This window comes from Giraffa tippelskirchi, chromosome 7 (assembly GCF_054371585.1).
Source record: "Giraffa tippelskirchi isolate mGirTip1 chromosome 7, T2T-mGirTip1v1.2.pri, whole genome shotgun sequence".
NCBI classification, from domain to species: Eukaryota; Metazoa; Chordata; class Mammalia; order Artiodactyla; family Giraffidae; genus Giraffa; species Giraffa tippelskirchi.
Window position 1 is genome coordinate 19,177,670 of NC_137281.1, and position 22,851 is coordinate 19,200,520.

General features: G+C 39.8%; 1 protein-coding gene across 3 annotated transcripts in view; it reads right to left on the minus strand.

Moving 5' to 3' along the window:
* The window catches only part of ZNF507 (zinc finger protein 507), a 40,868-nt gene that overhangs the window by 9,887 nt on the left and 8,130 nt on the right, over nt 1-22,851 (minus strand). For all 3 annotated transcript variants that reach the window (XM_081510457.1, XM_081510456.1, XM_081510455.1), the window contains 3 exons: nt 20,143-22,277; nt 18,587-18,704; nt 14,872-14,986 (listed from right to left, as the gene is read on the minus strand). In XM_081510457.1, coding sequence (XP_081366583.1) covers nt 14,872-14,986; nt 18,587-18,704; nt 20,143-22,275 — 2,366 coding nt within the window. In that variant the 5' untranslated portion in view covers nt 22,276-22,277. The remainder of the gene's footprint in view (nt 1-14,871; nt 14,987-18,586; nt 18,705-20,142; nt 22,278-22,851) is intronic.

The following is a 22,851-nucleotide window of genomic DNA, read 5'->3' on the forward strand; positions in this document are numbered from 1 at the left end:
GAAAGGATCAGAAAGAGACAAGTCATTTTCACTGAAGTTACTTAAACTTAATCCAAAGAAATTCAATATCCATCTTAAGAAAAATTTTTATTATGGACAACTGAAGCAAAAACAAAAGTAGGAAAGTATAGTGAATCTCCATTTCCCAACTCCAGTAATTACTGACATTTTGCTAGTCTTGTTTCATGTATTTCCTCAAATTGCCCTGATTTCTGCAGAAATGTTTTACTTGAATGAGGATCCAAATAAGATCTATACAGTTATCCCTGGGTATATGCAGGGAACTGGTTCTAGGACCTCCCATAGATATCGAAATCTGAGATGCTCAAGTGGCTCATGTGAAATGGTATATATAGCACTATATTGCATTTGGTTGGCATATATCTTGAACTCTTTTAATATGCAATAACTCTTTCTTTTCCCCATCCCTCTCACACCATTCGTATGTTGAAGAAACCAGGTCATCTGCCTTCTAGAATATTTCACAAGCTGTTTTGATTGTTTTCCGTTAGTGTCATGTTTCCATATTCCCATTTTTTTTTTTTTTGGTAAACAGTAGTGAGAGATCTAGAAAAAGAGTTTCTAAACCTTTGCACTTGACATTTGGGCTAGACAATTCTTTTTGTGGTGGCTGCTCTGGGCATGTGGGATGGTTTCAGCAGCATCACTTTCCTCTACTCCCTAGGTGCTACTAGCATCTTCTCTTCCTCTTGTGACAACCAACAATATCTCCAGACACTGCCAAATGTCTCATCTGGGAACTACTGATGCAGAGGTTTTATCAGATTCAGGGTTAGTTTTTTCCATTTCTTTTCTTTTTCAAACATAACTTCATGGGTACAGCTGTGCTCCCTACCACATTTTAGGAGGCACTCGAATCAGGCTGATAACACCTGAACCCAATTAACACTCAATAAAATTTCTCACCGAAATATGCTAAGCAAATAACGCTTCAACATGAAAAAATATACCTACCTAAACCCCAAAACTAGCATAAAGCTTAAAGTGGAAACATCAGAAGCCTTCCCATTAAGCCCAAGAACAAAATAAGGATGGTCACTATCCCCACTGTTACTTAGCATTGTGGAGGTACTTTGTTGTTGTTCAGTCACTCAGTCATGTCTGACTCTTTGTGACCCCATGGACTGCAGCACGCCAGGCTTCCCTGTCCTTCATAATCTCCAGGAGTTTGCTCCAACTCATGTCCATTGAGTCGATGATGCCATATAACCATCTCATCCTCTGCTGGCCCCTTCTCCTCTTGCCTTCAATCTTTTCCAGCACCAGGGTCTTTTCCAATGAGTCAGTTCTTTGCATCAGGTGGCCAAAGTATTGGAGATTCAGCTTCAGCATCTGTCTTTTCAACAGAATATTCAGGGTTGACTTTCTTTAGGATTGACTGGTTTGATCTCCTAGCTGTCCAAGGAACTCTCTAAAGTCTTCTCCAGCACCACAGTTGGAAAGCAACAATTGTTTGGCACTCAGCCTTCTTTATAGTCCAACTCTCACATCTGTATATGACTACTGGAAAAACCACAGCTTTGCCTATACGGACTCTGGTCGGCCAAGTGACGTCTCTACTTTTCAATATGTTGTTTAGGTTTGTCATAGTTTTTCTTCTAAGCAGCAGGTGTCTTTTAATTTCATGGCTGCAGTCACTGTCCGCAGTGATTCTGGAGCCTAAGAAAATAGTCTGTCACTGTTTTCATCTTTTCCCCTTCTATTTGCCATGAAGTGATGGGACCAGAAGCCATGATCTTAGTTTTTTGAAAGCTGAATTCTAAGCCAGTTTTTTCACTCTCCTCTTTCACCTTCATTAAGAGGCTCTTCAGTTCCTCTCTGTTTGTTGCCATTAGTGTGATATCATCTGCATAACTGAGGTTATTGATATTTCTCCTGGCAATCTTGATTCCTGCTTGTGCTTCATCCAGCCAGGCATTTCACATGATGTACTCTGCATGTAAGTTAAATAAGCAGAGTGACAATACACAGTCTTGACATACTCCTTTCCCAATTTTGAACCAGTCCCTTGTTTCATGTCTGGTTCTAACTGTTGCTTCTTGACCTGCATACAGGTTTCTCAGGAGGGAGGTAAGATGGCCTGGTATTCCCATCTCTTGAAGAATTTTCCACAGCTTGTTGTGATCCACATAGTCAATGAAGCAGAAGTAGATATTTTTCTGGAATTCCCTTGCTTTTTCTATGATTCAACGGATGTTGGCAACTTGATCTCTGGTTCCTCTGCCTCTTCGAATCCAGCTTGTACATCTGGAAGATCTCAGTGCTGACATACTGAGTGCAGCACTTTAACAGCATCATCTTTTAGGATTTAAAATAGCTTAGCTGGAATTCCATCACCTCCACTAGTTTTGTTCATAGTGATGCTCCCTAAGGTGCACCTGACTTCACACTCCAGGATGTCTGGCTCTAGGTGAGTGATCACATCATCATGGTTACCTGGGTCATTAAGACCTTTCTGTACAGTTCTTCTGTGTATTCTTGCCACCTCTTCTTTATCTCTTCTGCTTCTTTAGGTTCATGCCATTTCTGTCCTTTATTGTGTCCATCTTTGTAAGAAATGTTGCCTTGATATTTATAATTTTCTTGAAGAGATTTCTAGTCTTTCCCATTCTATTGTTTCCTTCTATTTCTTTGCATTGCTCACTTAAGAAGGCTTTCTTATCTCTCCTTGATATTCTTTGGAACTCTGCATACAGATGGGTTTATCTTTCCTTTATTCCTTTGCCTTTCGCTTCTCTTCTTTTCTCAGCTATTTGTAAGGACTCCTCAGCTATTTGTAAGACAACCATCTTGGCTTCTTGCGTTTCTTTTTCTTGGTGATGGTTTTGGTCACCACCTCCTGTACAATGTTATGAACCTCTGTCGATAGTTCTTCAGGCACTCTATCAGATCTAATCCCTTGAATCTATTTGTCACTTCCACTGTATAATCTAAGGGACATGATTTAGGTTATACCTGAATGGTCTAGTGGTTTTCCCTATTTTCTTTAAGTCTGAATTTGGCAATAAGGAGTTTATCATCTGAGCCACAGTCAGCTCCTGGTCTTGTTTTTGCTAACTGTATAGAGCTTCTCCATCTTCGGCTGCAAAGAATATAACCAATCTGATTTCGGTATTGACCATCTGGTGATGTTCATGTGTAGAGCTGTCTCTTGTGTTGTTGAAGAGGGTGTTTACTATGACCAGTGCGTTCTCTTGGCAAAACTGTTAGTTTTTGCCTGCTTCATTTTGTACTCCAAGGCCAACATTGCCTGTTACTCCAGGTATTCCTTGACTTCCTACTTTTGCATTCCAGTCCTCTATGATGCAAAGGACATCTTTTTTTGGTGTTAGTTCTAGAAGGCCTTGTAGGTCTTTATAGAACTGTTCAGCTTCATCTTTGGCATCAGTGGTTGGGGCATAGACTCGGATCACTGTGATACTGAATGGTCGGCCTTGGAAACAAACTGAGATCTTTCTGTCGTTTTTGAGGTTGCACTCAAGTACTGCATTTTGGACTCTTTGGTTGACTTAGAGGACTACTCTATTTCTTCTAAGGGATTCTTGCCCATAGTAATAGATAAAATGGTCATCTGAATTAAATTTGCCCATTCCCATCCAATTTATTTCACTGATTCCTAAGATGTCGATGTTCACTCTTTCCATCTCCTGTTTGACCACTTCCAATTTACCTTGATTGATGGACCTAACATTCCAGGAATATCAGTTACTAGTAGTCAGTACAATTAGATAACAGAAAGAATATGTGTAAATATCATAAAGGCATGGTTGAGAAAAGTATTTGCAGATAATACAATTATGAACCTGGCAATCCAACAGGAATTAAAAACTTTTACAAGTAATAAGATAATTCAATAAGTGTATAAAGCTAACATGCTGTATACATCAATAGTTTCCCCACATAACAATACTGAAAACTAGGAAAGGAAGAAAGGATCCAAGTTATAAGAGCAACAACAAAAAAAAGGAATAAGCCTAACAACAAGTGTGTGTGTGTAGGCAGTCCTTGCCCTGTAATATTTCTGACATGAATGGATTTTAGTTACTATGGCATAGTTAGATGAGTCTCCTAACAACACTGTTCAAATTTCAAAGTATTATTAACTGTGAGTTAACTGTAGTGTACAAACTTCACCAGGAGCTCTTTGGTCCACTCTGAAAACAATAAAACAAAATATAATCAGTGACTGCTGCTGCTGCTGCTGCTAAGTCGCTTCAGTTGTGTCCAACTCTGTGCGACCCTATAGACGGCAGCCCATCAGGCTCCGCCGTCCCTAGGATTCTCCAGGCAAGAATACTGGAGTGGGGTACCATTGCCTTCTCTGAATCAGTGACTAATTTACGTCATTTCTTTCAAAGTCTGTCAGTGATTAGTCAGTCGCTTCTATTAATTTAGTCACAGACAGCAAAGTGTGTAGTTATGTGCCTCCTTGTATCCCAGTGATAAATTCATGTAACAATTTACAAAAATGGATGATCCAAAAAGAGAACTGGCCAACAAAATGGAAGAAACCCAAAAGTGGTAATGCTGAAAGTGAAATTAGACTCAAATATAAATGGAGTTAGAGAACAAACAGCTGACCACAGGAAAGCTGATGCTGCCACTGCTGAAGCAGCTCTGGGTTTGCAGCCAGAGGATCTCCATGACATAAATAAGGAAAGCTGTTCTCTGGGAAAGTTATGCCAGCGAAAAATTTCATCTAACAGAAACTCCTGGAGATATTTCATGACATTTAGAGAGCAAAGGATAAAATGTTCAAAGTTGATCCCTACTTAGAAAGGAATATGGCCATTGGCCAGGGCACAGAAAAGTTCCTCACCCTGTGCTGTTAAAGCATACAGTGAGAACACAAGCACTGTGCAAACTATTCTTGAGAAGTTTCCTGCAAAGAAATAAAACACTCACTTTCAGTGTTTCTAAGTTTTAAGCTACAGTGTACTAAGTTAATATTACTTTTAGTATTTTTCATTTCCTTATACATTTGTAACAGGAAAGAGCTTTTAATTTAAAAAATAATAGAAGAATTGTAGTTTTCACCATTAATTAAGATGGCTTTGCATAATTTCAGCTTGCCAATCATTTTTATGGTCCCATACTATTGCACAAACTGAGAACTATCTGTATACTTAATGCATACATATATGTATGCATGGGTATATGCAAAAACAAGAAATGTTCACAATAATATATATGTAGAAAACTCTGCATGCTTATGAGGGACAACAGATGACTTGAAAAAAAAATGGAAGAGCCCAAACCTTGTTTGTGTAAAGTTGTCAATTCTTTCTAAATTAATCTAGAAACTGACCATGATCCTAATACAAATAGCAACAGAATTATTTTTAAGAGGAAACTATGATAAGCTGATTCTAAAGTTCATCTGTGCACGTGTGTATTACCCAATCAAAACCTCAAACAATAAACTGAATTATCCACAAAATCTACATACTTCACTTCCTTATCACCATTTCTCCCACAGAATTTGGATTACTTTGCATATACAATTGGAAAAATGATTTTTTCTTTTGTGAAATGTAAAAATGTGGTATAAGGTGTCCATGCAATTTTACAAAATGATGAACACTGGGTTCATAATAATTGCTTAAGGAGAAGATTACCTCTATCTTAAGACCTCTTTGTGGGTTCCTCCAGGATCTCATACCTATTCCTCCTCAAAAGAGGCATCACTTCACTGAATTTTGTATATGATTTGTTTACTTTGTTTTACCTGTATGTATCCCTAAAATCTAAAAAGAAATGATACAAATGAACTTACTTACAAAACAAAAACAGACTCACAGAATTCCAGAAGTTTATGATTGTCAGGGGTAAGGATGGAGGGAAGGGACAGTTACGGAGTTTGGGATGGACATGTACACACTACTGTATTTAAAATGAATAACCAATAAGGACCTACTGTCTAGCACATGGAACTCTGCTCAATGTTATGTGGCATCCTGGATGGGAGGGCAGTGTGGAGGAGAATGGATACATGTATATATATATGGTTAGTCCCTTCCCTGTTCACCTGAAACTATCACAACACTGTTACTCTGCTATACTCCAATACAAAATAAAAAGTTTTTTTTTTTAAAAAGAGGAACTAAAGAGCCTCTTGATGAAGGTGAAAGAAGAGAGTGAAAAAGTTGGCTTGAAACTCAACATTCAAAAAACTAAGATCATGGCATCCGGCCCATCACTTCATGGCAAATAGAAGAGGAAAAAGTGGACGCATTTTCCTGGGCTCCAAAATCACTGTGGATGGTGACTGCAGTCATGAAATTAAAAGATGCTTGCTCCTCAGAAGAAAAGCTATGACAATCCTAGGACAGCGTATTAGGAAGCAGAAACATCACTTTGCTGACAAAAATTCATAGAGTCAAAGCTATGGTTTTTCTAGTAGTCATGTATAGATGTGAGAGTTGGACCATAAAGGCAGCTGAGCACCAAAGAATTGATGCCTTTGAACTGTGGTGCTGGAGAAGACTCCTGAGAGTCCTCTGGACTGCAAGGAAATCAAACCAGTCAATCCTAATTCAACCCTGAATATTCATAGGAAGGACTGATGCTGAAGCTCCAATACTTTGGCCACCTGATGCCAAGAGCCGACTCCCTGGAAAAGACCTTGAGGCTGGCAAAGGTTGAAGACAGAAGGAGAAGTGGGCAGCAGAGGGTAAGATGGTTAGATAGCATCACTGACTCAATGGACATGAGTCTGAGCAAACTCCAGGAGATAATGGAGGACAGGAGCCTGGCATGCTGCAGTCCACGGGGTAGCAAAGAGTCAGACACAACTCAGCAAATGAACAACAGCAATCCCAAAATATTGTTTATTCACATATTTTTTGAGCATATAAATATAATCATACTTTATGTATTCCTGTGTGATTTGCTTCTTTGTCTTAGCTCAACGTTTCTGAGATTCATTCATGTTGATAGGATCATTCACCTTACAGGCTATGTGCTTTGACTTTTATCTTTGTAGTTTCCCAGAAAGATAAAATATACAAGTAAACATTGTTTTAAATATTTACCCAGCATTTTAGTCATCTTCATTGGGACAGTTGTTCAATTTTATCTAGCTCACTATATTGTCTGAAATGGGAGTCTCTGCTTTTGGATATTTACTTAAAATTGCGAAGCCAATTTCTGTCCTAACTCAACTGGTCAGCAAATGTGGTGTTTATTTAAACGTTTCCCTGATTATATAATCTGTACCCCTTACGCTGTTGTTGTTCAGTCGAGGATGAGTATCCCTCAGAGCTGGAAAAAAGCTAAACTTTACTGTGAAATATTACTCATGGTCAGAAATGCTCTTTTCTAACAACTCAGTGTCATCTATGAGGTAACCTAGGGTCTATCACTTTCATAGCTTTCCTATGTAAACAAGGCATATAGATGAAGCCTTTTTTACTTTCCAAATTTCTCTCTCATTCTACTGGACAAAGATGTATTTCTGTAAATTTTGCTGTTGTTCAACATCCCTTAATATGAGGTCCTTAAAATCTTTTTTAAGGAGAGGAGAGATAAAGCAAGAGCAATGTGCTGAACAACTAAGTCCTAATTCTATGAATACCTACCTTAGCCTGGTACAAAGGTTATTCTGAAGGGACACTTACAATGGTGTATATTCATTTAAAGATCTAAGTATGAAAAAAAAAATGCAGGAACAATTTGAAAATGGTACGCATTTACTAAAATGATTTTTAACTGATTAGGGGAGAAAGAATATGATAAGAGAACCTTAACTTCAAAGTTACGTAAAGGTGGCTTAAATCTATTTTTACTCCCTTTTAATGAAAATATTTCTATCAGCTAAAATATTATTTTCTTATTTTCATTCCTTCTCTGCTTTTCCTGTATAATTTCATGGAGGAAACCAAATTCTCTTAGCTAAAAAAAAAATTAGAATGAACCACTATTAATTACTATCTTGTTTTATTCACTTCACTGCACTTATTTTCTGAAATTCTAGTTTACTTTTTTTATCTGTATTCTTTCACGAAGGTGTAAATTCCATGACTATGTGTTTTGCTGAGTCAGAAAAAGAACAGAATGCTAATGTATTAATAGAAATCTGTGATATCATGATTTATAACAATATATATTTGGCATAGAGCTCCTATAACCCATGAATTCCCCAAAAGATAAGAGTGATAAAGGTCTTTTGTATGTTAATGAGGTGATTTCTTGGAAAATTCCTAGGTCAGCGGTCCCCAACTTTTTTGGCACCAGGACTGGTTTCATGAAAGACAATTATTCCGTGGATAGGGGATGAGGGAGATGGTTTCCAGATGATTCAAGTGCATTACATTTGTTGTACACTTTATTTCTATTATTATTACATCAGATCATCGGGCATTAGATCTCAGAGGTTGCGGATCCCTGCCCTAGGTAACCTAAGGATGGAGGCTGATTGCCAGAAGAACGAACCATGTGATTAGAGGGTTGGAACTTCCAGTCTCAGAGGACAGACTGTTCAGAGTCAGTTCAACCATCGATGGCCAATGATTTAACCAACTGTGCTTATGTAATGAAGCCTCCGTAAAAACTTGAAGGATGGTTCAGAGAGTTCCCAGGCTGGCGAGCACATGAAAGGGCTGGGAGAGAGGCACACCCAGAGAAGGTACGGAAACTCCACCTCTCCTGGACCTTTACCTCTGTGTCTCTTCATCTGACTGTACACCTGTATCCTTTCTAGCCAATTAATCAAACCTGAGGAGGGAGTCCCAACAATCTTTTTTACAGCTGATTTAATACCTGATTTATGATCAGCCAGTAGAAGCACAGATAACAACCTAGACTTGCGATTGGCATCTGAAGTGAGGGCAGTCTTGTGGGTCTGAGCCCTTCACTGGTGGGATCTGATGCTATCTCTGGGTAGACACTGTTAAGATTGAATTAAAGTTGCAGGACACTCAGCTAATGCTGATGATAACTGAGTTGCTTGGTGGCATGGAAAATATTTGACATCAGAAAACCCAAGGTTTCTGAATCTGGCTAAAAACCTGAACTGAATTTTTCTACAGGCTTTCTCCCATTCCTAATAGGTCAGTTACTTTAATCCCCACGGAGCTAATAATGTGGTTAAACTATCCTATTTCCTTGGCCTAGGGCTTTACTTGGACATTACTCCAGATCTGATTTAATTAAGAACAATTGTCTTGAGGGGTTAGGCAGAGGAAAGCAGAACCAGATGTCCTGCAGTACTTGAGGTATGATTTGCTGCTGCTGCTGCTAAATCGCTTCAGTCATGTCCGACTCTGTGCGACCCCACAGACGGCAGCCCACCAGGGTCCGCCGTCCCTGGGACTCTCCAGGCAAGAACACTGGAGTGGATTGCCATTTCCTTCTCCAATGCATGAAAGTGAAAATGAAGTCGCTCAGTCGTGTCCGACTCTTTGTGACCCCATGGACTGCAGCCTACCAGGCTCCTCCGTCCATTGGAGGTATGACTTGAACATATGTGAAAAGACTGAAGTAGAAATCTTGCAATAGGATTTGTCTTACCACATTCAATTAGTTTTCTATGCTTTTAAAGGAATACATAAACTAAGGCCCAGAGAAGAAGCCACTTCAAATTTTGTGATGAAACCCAAGAACTCTTCGTGCCACTCTAAGAAACAAAGTCCATCAGTTCATTCCTTCTAAACGAAACACATTTCTTTTCCCTCCAAAGTAAACCATAAGCTAAACTGTTTTCCTTAAAACAAATTCAGGGTTTTCAAAGACTTGAGATTTTTCCCAAGCTAATACAACTGACTAACAATTCAACATGGTTTCAGATTAAAAGAGATTTAAGAAATCTGTAGGGTGGAAGGTGGGCTTCCCAGGTGGTACCAGTGGTAAAGAACCTGCCTGCCAATGCAGCAGACATAAGAGACACGGGTTCGATCCCTGGGTTGGGAAGATCCTCTGGAGGAGGGCATGGCAACCTACTCCAGTATTCTTGCCTAGAGAATCCCATGGAGAGAGAAGCCTGGCGGGCTACGGTCCACAGGGTCGCACAGAGTTGGATACAACTGAAGCGAGTAAGCATGCGCAGGGTGGAAGGTGGGAGGGAGGTTCAGGAGTGATGGGACATACATTAATATATACCTAAGGCTGATTCACGTTGATGCATGGCAGAAGCCAACACAATATTGTAAAACAATTATCCTCCAATTAAAAATAAATAAATTAAAAAAAAAGAAGTCTAAATTGGTGGAAGTGATGGCATGTGACTTTCATGGCTATGTCATAAAATGTAATACTGCTTTCATCTACTTCTCACCTAAGCATTCACTTGTGGAACCAGCACACTTGGAAAAATCCATGTGGAGAAATCATGTACGTGTTCCAGCTGAGGCCCCAGTCAACAGTCTGACGGTGAGGGACCCCTCAGATGCCTGCAACCCCTGTCAACTCACTTACCTCCAGACTTCAAGCCTTCCCTCTTGAGTCCCAGACCTCATGGAACAGAGACAAGCCACCCCTATAATGCCCTTTCTGAATTCCTGACCTACAGAATCCCTCAGTCAAATAAAAGAGCTGCTGTTTTACACCACTAAGTTGGGGGTGGTTTGGCAGCACGCCTCAGGAAGAGTTGTCTCTGGCAAAGCAGATGCAGGTGGAGTGGCACAGCTGACAGGAGCAAGGGTTCAAGGCCTGGCTCTGCCACTTGGGAGACTGTGGGGAAAACTGTTTCATCTACCCAGCCTCCTTTCCATATCTATTAATACAACATTAATAGTAGTAATATTCCTAAGTTCTGGGCTGTCATGAGCATCATGTGAGCTGACACATATTGAGTACTCAGCACATTGCCTGGCCCATGAAGAATGTTTTTACAAAAAAATGTTAGCTATTATTATTGTGTGTTAGTCACTCAGTCATGTCCCACTCTCTGTGACCACATGGACTGCAGCCCACCAGGCTCCTCTGCCCATGGAATTCTCCAGGCAGGAATACTGGAGTGGGTTGCCATTTCCTTCTCCAGCCATTATTACTACCATTTGCAATATAGCTATATAAAGACCAGACTTTCTACAATGACTGACCACACATAGGAGGCAACTCTGTCATTCCAAATGTCATTTCCACTGCTTAAAACCTTTCTGGTTTTGTTTTTTTTTGGAGATTTTTCTTTTACTTTTTGTGTCATATTAGAAAACCAGGGTCATTAATACATAAGCACGGAGAATTTTTGACCCAGTTAGTGTGAATCCCTGAAAATCAGGCTCATTATTTTATAAGCACACATTTTTACCTCTCCTTTCATCATCTACCTTAATCGCATGACTATCTGGAAAAATCGGCATCAGTTTTCAGAGTATAAAGGTATATAAGGCCTAAGCACAAAGAAAAAGATTAATACATCTGATTACATTAAAACTAGAAACTTCTTTTCTTCAAAAGATACCACTGAGAGGAGCATTAAGTATAGAAGATATGTGCAATACACATAATAGACCAAAAAAAACACATCCAAATCAAAAAACTTGTATTCAGAACACATAAAGAATTGCTGCAAAATCAGTAATAAAAAAGCAGACCACCAATAAAGAAATGCGCAGTTAACACATAAAAAGATGCTCAACTACCTAAATCATCAGGAAATGCAAATGAGAACCACAACATACGTACCTACCAGAATGATCAAAATTCAAGACTGATAAAACAAAGTATTGATGAGGGTATGAATTGGTACAACCACTGTAAACTGGTATAACCATTTTGGATAACTATTGACAATATCCACCACACCTCAATGTAGCACGTTCTATTACCCTCATATTCCACTCTTAGGTATACACCAATGGAAAAGGACCCATTTCACGAAAAAATATGTAAAAGAATATTGTGATTATTCACAATGGGGGAAAGTCTGGCAATAATCCAAATATCCATCAAGAGTAAATAAAAAATAAATTGTGGTATACTCTTAAAATGGAATACTATACAGTAATGAAAGGAACACATTAATTCTACACTGAATTACACACAATGATGCTGAATGAAAGAAGCTAGATGTAAAAGAATATGTGCTCTATGACTTCATCCATATTAAGTTCAAAAACAGGCAAAACTAATTTATGATGTTAGAAGTCAAGATGGTGGTTACCTGGTGGGGGATAGGGGTAGTAAGTGGAAGGGCCAAGAAGAGGGTGCTGCTGAGACACTGGCAATAGTTTATTTCTTGGTCTGCGGAATTACAATGATGGGTTTAATTTGTGACCATTCATCAAGCTGTATGCTTTTGATTTATGTAATTTTCAGGATATATGCTGCATTAAGTTATAAAGTCTATTTCAAAATTTTAAAAGAGAGAGAGAATTAAGAAACACATCAACCAAATGCAATGTTTGGACCTGCTGATATAAACAAAATAACTAATAAAAGATACTTCTGAAACATTTAAGGAAATACTGGGTATTTTTAGACTGGGTATTAAAATAGGGTTGGTACTGAAAAATCAACATATAGTAATATATCTGGGTGACTCTTCTACTTAAGGAAGAATATTACCACATATTTATTTTCAAAACATAATAAATGTATACAACCAGAGCCATTTTATAGATGAGAAAAACTAAGGTATACAGATAACTATCAGTCATTTGAGCCCAACACTGGGCTTCCTGGATGGTGCTAGTGGTAAAAAACCTATCTGCGAATGCAGGAGACCTAAGAGATGTGGGTTCAATCCCTGCGTCAGGAAGATACCCTGGAGGAGGGCATGACAATCCACTCCAGGATCCTTGCCTGGAGAATCCTATGGACAGAGGAGTCTGGCGGGTTACAGTGCAGAGTCGGCTGCAAAGAGTCGGACACAACTGAAGTGACTTAGCACACAAGCACATCAGTCATTTCCTGAGTACCTACTATGTGTCAGGTAGTGTGCTGAGTACTTCAGTCCAAAGCCCACGTATGTCCCTCTTTGTCGTGTTGTTCCTCCTACCCTCCATCTCACCATGTAGTTTTGGAACCCGAGTACTGATATAATTATGTTTCTAAGGGAAAATGGGCTCAAAGCCACAATCGGGAGGAACCTTTGGACTCAAGGAAAGTGTTTTGTTGTTCCATCTCTAGCTAGTCACTCATGAAAGTCCTATTATGGGAAGGAAACCAGCAGTAACTCTAGTACCGCAATATTAAGCTAAACCAGAGACAATCTAATATCTGAAAATTGTGAATGGAGCTTTTACTAACTTTGGGGTCAATGTGATAATTATCATAACTGGTATGTGGTTTACTTAGAATGTTCCTTAATAAAGCACTGAAAAGCACAAAGTTTGCTACATTTGGTAGGTCTGGGACAGGATGAGGCCTTTTTCATTTTTCCCTGTCCTAACACGGGAATGGAAAATAGCTCTCTTTCTTCTGCAGTGAGGACAGGGTTTCTGAGATGACCTCATGAGCCAGGCCCTTCAGCGCTCCAAGTAACATGCTATCAGAAACGCACAGCGTATGCACTCTGAGAAAGGAAGCCTCAACTCTGACCATAAGTGTGCTAGGCAGCAAAACCGAATGAAGCCTACATGAAATAAGCCAGGAAAACTATGATAACTCAATATTAAATTAGATATCAAGGAGGCTATGCTTTCTAACAGCAAGTCCTAGAAACATATTGGAAAAGAATATGGTAACCATAATGCTCTGTAGACTGGAAATCTCATGAAGACAAAGGGGAAGTATTTAAAGAAGGTTAAAGAAGAGGCACAGGATTTTAAAGTTGGGAAACAAGTGTTATGTGAAAGGTAATAATTACATGGAGGGGTTGGCGTGACAACATTTTTTCTAAGGCACTCAGGTCAAACCCAGTGAAAAAGTACAGTGTGAACAAATCTGGAAAATAACCTATTATGATTTCTCTGATGTAACAGGAAGAAGATTCTCACTGCATGTATTAATTATTTAAAACCATATACATATACTCTCTATATTAAAACCATATATATATATAAAGAGAGTGAGAGAGAGTGTGCCACAGTATGGAATCAAGCAATGGCAATTTAAGGTACAGTCTGCCAGGTTCTCATTTAGACATTAATATAGTAACTTTCCCACAGTGACCTGTGTCACACCTATAAAACCTGGGGAGAGAGTTAAAACAGGAACCAAGTTTTTTCAAGGGGATAGAAAAGCTCAGGGCACTGCCGAGTACGATCGGCCATGGTGGCTGGCTTAGCTCTGACTGGAAACTCGATGTTCCCTGATGGCTACCAGTAGAACACCCTGCTCTGTGACAGCTGGACAACCTTTGCAAAAATATCTGTATCTTTACTGTACATAAACAACAAGTAGTTTATTCTCCAGAGGCGAAGTTTATTTAAGAAGTAGTTATTTCTATTTATCAGCCTATCTTAATCAACTGAGAACACCTGTATTTTCGGAATACATATTAGAATGAGCTTTTGTAAAAAATCAAGTAACAAAATTAAATGATCTTGCGCTACACATGGTAAGATTTATTTTCAAAAATAGAATCTGTCACAGGGAATTTTATTGCTTTTAAGTTTTAAGAGTCTTTTGCTGGAATACTGAATACTTAACTACCAAATTATTGAAATGTACTCTAAGCAATGAAAACTGCTATGATAATTTATACTCACATGCAACTGACAGATATAGGCATCTTCTTTTATTGCTACTAGGCAAAATCTAGTCAGAAATAAACCTATTGTCCTGAGACCAAAGCTTAAAATTCAAGTTCTTTAACAAACTACACAATACTTGTGAAACCAGGAAGTGAAAGTTTCTTAGTGCTTAACCTATGCTTAAACAACTGTTACGACTTTTTAATTACTTCCACTTTTTCTTTACAGTATTGTAATACAAGTATTAAAAATCCAGGATCATCACACTTACCTGTAAGGCTTATCAGAGTTATGGATTCGTCTGTGGTTTCTGACACCAACGTATGTTGTACTTGAATAATCACATACATCACATCTATACTGTTTCTGGACTGAAGACTTATTCCCTGGACAAAGCATTTCAGTTTTAGTGATGTGGTTGGATTAGATTAAAACAACAGTATTTACATTCCACTGTAAATGAGAATTTATACCACACAGTATTAACATTTCAAGGCAGGCTTTCTCACTGGTTAATAAAGTCAACAAGCTTGAATCTAGCTTTACAGGTTCTCCTGCATCTGCACTTTCTGTGGATATAAAGTGAGTATCATCTGATCTGTAAAAATACACTGGGTTAGCTTCTACATAACCCTGTACAAAATTCTAAACTATAATGAACCTGATGCCAGCTGCCCTGCTGACTGAGTTGCAACTGATTTAACCAGAGATAAACTGTGAATCTGAAAGGTGTTGGTTTCATCCATATAGGATATAGCCTTCAGGAAACATTGATTTGCCAACCAGCTGTAATTCAATACTATAATCCAGTACTATAAAGTACAGCTACAAAGCATCTATAACAAACTCCATATACAAAGTCCAAAACTTTTTCACTCTGTAGGTTTCCTTTGTTTATAACTTACAACAGAAGGAAAAGCAAAGGCAAATTATTAAGTGCTATGTAATGCAGTATAATTATACCCCATAAACTGACAGTTTACAAGGACTAACGTGAACATGCAGCTCTCTGAAATTCAGAAAAAACCGATCCATGGAATTAGGCCCTGTTGCTAAACTCACTCTGCAACAAGGGGCAGGGTGCAGGGGGTGGGCAGGATTCAAATCAGGGTAAGCTTGAGGCAATACAAGCAGAATGACTTGATCATAGAAAATTGTTTCTGAAGATATTCAACAATTTATTTACTCTTCTGTCAGCACAAAGTTCACAGGCCATTCATAGCCTGAATGCTTTATATTCAGAACAGAGCGAGCACAGAAATTGCAGAACAAGGCAGAACAGGAAGAAAGCTTAGGTAGAACACCAGTACACGCTGCAGAAAAGTAAAATTGGTGATACAAAAGAACTCCCACATGGAAATTCTAACAAAACAAAGAAAATCCTTAGGTTAAATTTAAGCTTTCTAAAATTACAATTTTCTTTGGCTAATAACTACTTTTGCCAGGCAGAACAAAATGTCCTAATTTCCTGGTATAAATCTGTAACATTAATATACACACTAATCATAATCATAATTATAATCTAAGTACTGCTCTTAATTGGTGAGTTAAAAACTTGGACTTGATTATAAGTGGCACTACTCCAGATAAGAGTTTTTAAAAAAAAGCCCTGAAAAAAAGAAGTGTGAAATATTGTATAATGGTTCTGTGTGAGAAATATTACAGATCAATGACAACTAATAAAAATGACAGATGGGAAAACTTAATATAGCACAGAATGAGAGGCTGTGCTACTTCAAGCAACTGTTTCCAACGGAAAGAATACTGGATTTAAATTTCAAAAACTTGGGCTCAGTCCCTGCTCTGCCACTTAGTATGGGTGTGATCATGGGCGAATTATTTCCCCTCTTGAGGACTTGGTTTCCTCATCTACAGAATGGAAATACTGGAACCTCTCGGCATGGTTTGTAGGCCCAGGAGCATACTGTACTTCACTGGAGTCTGTATGTTACCTGTGTGCTGGTGTCAAGTCTGACCCATCACTAGCTGGAGCCTCCCTGAGGGCAGGGATCTGCTTGTTCTGCTTACATAAAATCACCAGGGCTTGGCAAATTATAGGTTTACAATAAAGAACAATTAATTAAGTTTCATTAAGAAACTCCATATCAAAGTGCTCTGTCCACAGCTGAGTACCTGTGGTGTTTGTTAATGTACTCGTTAACACTGTTATGTGTTCCTTGATGGGCTGGGCCCCTCCAAGGCACTGACACCTCTACTGCACTTCAAGCACTCAGCACAGTATCCAGCTCACGATGGGCCCTCCATACCTTCTGGCAGAACAAATGTTTGAGGTGCTACTACACTGGGCCTCTGAGGCAAAAATGAGCTACAAGTTACCTGGGCTATCGTGACGTGACGGAGACTCGAAGCCACAGAAGTATACATCTCCCCTCTTGTTTAATAAGTTTATTAAATGGTTAAAAATGTTTGGATAAAATGTGAATCATTTTCACCTGCTTTGTGAGCTAAAAACTTGTTCTTCAGCCCAACCACCAGATTCTGAACTATCTAATACTGAATTAATAAAGTATCAGTGTAGATTAAGCAAGCAGGAATTCTCAGTCATCTGAATTATCCTACCAGCAAAAAGAGTTGAATGGGGGGAGTGGGCTTGAGAAGCAATTTAAAATCTATACATGTAACCCTAAGAAACAAGAGTTTGAGCCACAAAGGAAAGATGCTGCAAAATGGAATATGGTGGAGAGATGTAATGCTATGAAGCCCAAACTGGTTATTTTAATTTTGAGCTGACATTTCAATCTTTTTAATTCAAATTGTGGGTTTTAATTTGTTAACCCATTTGGACAGTTTTAAATTATTGCTTTTGGAGATGGTGCTAGAAAAGACATATTCCACTGCTGGTAGTAACCGCAGGTGGTACCAGTGAGTAGTACTTACTTTATTCCTTCATTAGGGATTTATGGTCCAAAGATATCAAATGTTTTAATGTCTCCTTTAAAGGGGATATGGAAACATAATGAATTAAAATAAAAGGAGGCAGTTAGGGCTATTTTGTACAAAGGAAACAAAACAGTTTTAGCTCAGCCATCTATCGCAGGAACAGATGCTATGTCATAAACTCCTTTTGTTTTGGATAGTTTTACAGGGATGACATCTGTTTGACAAGGGAATTTTGGTGCTACAGTGGTGTCAAAATCAGTTCTTTCAGAAACATTCTAGAATCAGTTATGCTTTCTGGGGTATAATTTAATGAAACATTATGGTAAAACATTTTACTCTGCAGTTGTTTCTAACTTTAATTCTGAGGAAATCTAAAAAGGAAAGTCACCCCAATATGTTTTATTCCCCATAAACGCTATGTACCACAATTGAGACATTTAAAGTATATCAATTTAAGTGAGCTGATGCAAGGAAGCACAGCTTATTACACTTTATCCCTAATTCTCCGGATGTGGCATCCGCCTTTTCATGGAACTCTAATTAAATCTTTTGATTCTAATATTCCTATTAGCAGAAACTTGGCCGACTGGCACCTAACTGGTACATAAAAAGAGCCTGTGTTGTTTTTTTTTTTAAATAATGCAGATGAAATCTGGCAGTCACACTTGGATAAGAATAAGATCACAGCAGGAAGCCTCAGTTGAAGTTTGAGGTGGGGGCCTACCATCTGCAAAAGCTCCCTTCTCAGTGGGTCAACCGGTACTGAGGGAGGGAGGCAGCTTTCCTTCCGTGCTGCAGCTTCCCTGACTTGCTGGCGTGTCGCCTCAGGGTTTCTGCTGTACCTGGCTCTTACAGGACAGCATAAATTTCAGAGTACATCTACCTAGACAGTTGAAGCTGAGTACTTACTTACTAACAATATTCATTTAGTACTCAAGAAATAAGATTCACTCACATAGCATACAGAGAAGAGACACAGCCTTAGTCCTGAAAATAACTCACATGACAACAAAAGGGCATTTTTTTCACTTCGTATGCTAGTCAATCTCATCTATATATATATATATAAAAAAATGCACAGATACCTTCCTGAACACATTTTCCATCAGTTTTATCACTGGAAATTCTGGATTCATTAGAAGTTGCTATTGATAAGGTATCTGGAAGACTGTGTTGCTCCCTCTCATGGTTCCTCAGCTGACTCTAAAAAATTGAGAGAAATTAATATGTAGTTTTCAATAAACACACTTGCACAGTTACTAGGAGGCTACAGAAAGGAGTGAACTGCTTTCATGGCCTAGTACCTAGAACACATTACCAGTATTTAAAAACCAAATGCACTAAAAGATAACTTGACACATTTGACAACTTACAGGAAGAAATACACTGGAGAAAACATAATCTTATCAAAAAGGCAGTTAGTTCCTCTTTCCACGGTCTCTGAAAGGAAGCCACTGCTGTTGGAGTGTGTGTACACTTCCTGAACCATGGCTGAGCCCAGAGGAGGAACAAGCAGAATGTTGAGTAACTCAATACCTTCATGAAAACCAATCCAATCAGTTAACTTCTGCACTTCTGCCTTTAAATATCAACTAAATGTTTAAGAGAGACTTAACTGGAACTGCGACTCCAAGGACCTCTTCCTCCTCATCCCCACCCCCATGAATCAAGTGTACCAGCAGAAGAAACTCCTGGAACTTGCCTCTGCAGCTCATCTATATGGGCTGCTTGTCCAATGGCCGGAGGCCATTTCACAATTACATGAGAGCAATCCAAGTGACAGTGAAAATCTCTGACTCAGAGGCTTTTTTTAAAAAACTCTTGATTACCTATTTATTACCAGTGGACCTGGACCCCAACACTGGCTAACCTAAGAGCCAAAATCTACATCTCAGTTACCCCTTTAGGGCTACACCTCCCCCCACCCCCCCAACAGTCAACTGGCACAGTGAAGAAAAGTTCTAAACCAGTGACTCAATGAATGCAAATTTCCTTTACAAAAACAGTATTTCATACTGGTTGCTGGTTTTAGGTAGCACATAAAATGAAAATCAGTCAAGGTAATCCTTGAAAGTCCTGTAAACTCCCCATAAAATATAACACACATGGCTCTGTTTCCACTGCACTATCTTTCATTAGATCTCATACAATCCATTTCTCCCTGTGCAATGGTATAAATCACCTTTGGCTGCTTGTGTAGCAGCTGAAGTGAATGACTTGCATTTAGGGGCCATGTAGAATTAAAAATAGGTATTTCTGTGCATTGATGACATAAGGCTAAATGTGAGTCAGATGTGTGTACAATGTCCCTCTGCTGTACATCCCCTTGTAATTTCCTTGCACTTTAAAATCAACACAATTTAAAAAAGATATACACATGAACACACTAAAGCAATAAACACAGGTCTGTTAAAGACAGGGCAGGCGGGGAAAAAGAACCCTATGCCAGACATTCTGATGACCCAGATTTCAGTCCCAACTTTAACACTAATTAATAGGGATCCACTGGGCACATTACCAAACTATTCTGGGCCTCAGTTTCCCTATCTATAAAATGAGGTGGTCGGACTGTACCTAGAAAGCTCCCTCTTTGCTCTAAAACTCTACAGCTTTCTGCAGGACTTGATGAGCCCATGCTTACCTTATAATGGAAGGAGTCCTCACACTGCTTGCACTGGTATATTCTTGTTTTGCAGTGGTTGATCATGTGGCTCTCCAGGTCTTTGCTGTTGTCAGCAATGTGCTCACAGATGGGACATTGGTAGGGCTGTCTCTGCCGATGGACTCGCAGGTGCTGCTTGATGTAACCCTTGTTGCCGCTGCTGTAGTGGCACAGCCGGCAGCGGTAGGGCCGCTCAGCGTTAGGGATGTACTCCACCACGCTGCTTCCTGACAAACTCGCATCGCTGTTGGGTTGGCACTGGGCGTTATCCTGTAACTCTTTCAAAATGTCATCGTCGGAAGCATTTTGGTCTGTCCTTTCCCGTAACTTTTCAATCACAGTGAGTAGGGACATGCTGATGCCCGTCTTAACCTGCCCGTCTGCCAGCTCCTGCCTACCCTCCGGGAGCGCTACTAAGGTAGAGTTGCTTTGGTTGAAGCTAGCTAACCCCTCAGGAGAGTTTTTCAGTGGGGACATCATTTTAGAATACGCTGCCACTGTCCCGTCTACTTGCCTTTGTCCGGTGTCCGGATCTAAAAGGTTTATATTCCCATAGTGCCCAAGGTTGGTTCGTGTTAGTTCTGCAGCTCTTATGGGCATTGTAACCAGGGCTTCTGCAGCTAGTGAGTGTAGTCTGAGAGACTCAGAATTTGTCCTTCTTCGGCCCGGTGGGGCATTCTCATCAGTTGTCAGTCCTTTGTTTATTAACTCGCTGTCTTTCTTCTCTGAGTTGCCCCAGCCTATGATCAGCCCCCCGATATCGACAGTGCATTTATCAGCATGATAGACTTCATCTCTTCCTTCGCACCCGATCTTGGCTTCTGTTGGGCTCAGGCTTTTCCCCTCTTCGATTTCAGCATTCATGAGGAAATGTTTCTGTGAAAGTGTTTCTTCAGCACTTGGCAGACGCTCCACTATCACGTTAACGTGACCTTTTTTATTTGGGCTGCTGCTAATGATTTTCTGTGCTGATGAAAGGAGGCTATCAGCAACCAGGTTCTCCTCGGCATCAGAAATCACCTCGAGCATTTCCTCCTCGTTAGGGTCGAGGGTAACTGACTGGCCGAGATGAAGCCCACCTTCTGCACTCCGTTCTGAAGGAGAGGACGATGATAATGGCTCTGAGCTGCAAATCTGCACCTGCACTGAGGGCCCGTTGTGGATGCTCAGTTCATTGTCTCCGATTGCAATGACGACTGCATGGACACCACGCGGTGCAGCAGCCACTGAAGAATCCAGCAGGCCCAGGGGCTCATTCTCATTTTCAAAGATTGGATAGGAGCAGTCGACCTCACCGGCGTGTTTCCAAGCATGTGTTTTCAACATTCTCTGCTGGCCACAAGTGTAACTACAAAACAAGCATCGATACATGCCATACTGTTCATAGGCATACCATTTCCTCCTACCTATTTCTGCCACGGACGCTGTTTGGACGGTGTGAGTCTGTGGGTTGTCCACACTTGCTGGGATGTCAGGAATGGTTTCACTGTTTCTTTCTGAGGTTTGGTGACACAAGAGGTTGGTGGGGTTTACGCACTGCTGGGCTTTGGATTGAGTGTGACCGTTGGCATCATTTTCGTGGTCATTTACCACGTGAGCTTCAAGTTCCTCTTGGCTTTTTGATGTAATATGGCACTCTGCGCACATTAATATCACTTCGTTCTGCTGACCATGCTGCTTGATATGATCTTTTAACACAGAAAAAGATGATGACAGAAACTTACAAAGGCTACACTGGTAAGACATAGCCTTCCCATCACTCTGGGCAGGAGAGTCAGGGGTAAAATGTATTTGAGACATCTCAGCTCTTCTAATATCAGTAGCAGGTGACTGGGTTACTTTAGCTGGAATCTCACAAGATTCTTGACTTTCAAGAGAGTGTGCTGCAGTACTGGAACGTGACCGTTTTTTGCCAATTAAAAGACATTTTTGTGACTTTTCATGTTCCACTATCTTGCTTAACTTCTGGATAACATGGATTAATGGATCTGTTTTAGCTTTTCTTTGTTCATCAATTTCCAATGATGAACTGATGACAGTTTTGGCAGTCAACATAGCTTCCTGTTCCCCAATATCTGGCACCAACATGGCGACACTGCTGCTTTCTTCCATATCTAAAAATACAGAACATATGACAGAAAGGAATACCAGGTTACAAGGTCATTATAGGCATGTAATTCAGGAAATCTAAACTACTCTTAAGAGTTTAAGCTGATCTAGGACTCCCCTTGTGGCTCAGATGGTAAAGCATCTGCCTGCAATGCGGGAGACCCGAGTTTGATCCCTGGGTCAGGAAGATCCTCTGGAGAAGGAAATAGCAACCCACTCCAGTACTCTTGCCTGGAAAATCCCATGGATGGAGGAGCCTGGTAGGCTACAGTCCATGGGGTCACAAAGAGTCGGACATGACTGAGCGACTTCACTTTCAAGTATTTTCTAACCTGGTAGCTCCTTACTGATATACCTGGCTATCCTCAGTAGAGACTTAAATTGCTTAGAAGTTTTCTTTGGAGTGTTGTCCCCTATTGAGACTGATGATCAAGGTCTTTCAAGCCTTCATTTCTTTCTTTGGAAATGAGTTAACTACATCTCCTTTTTTCTTGACTTTCTTTCCCCTAAACATCTAGCTGGACCTAATCAGTACTCCTCTTTTGTACAATGCCAGAAAAAACAAAAAAAGACTGCTAT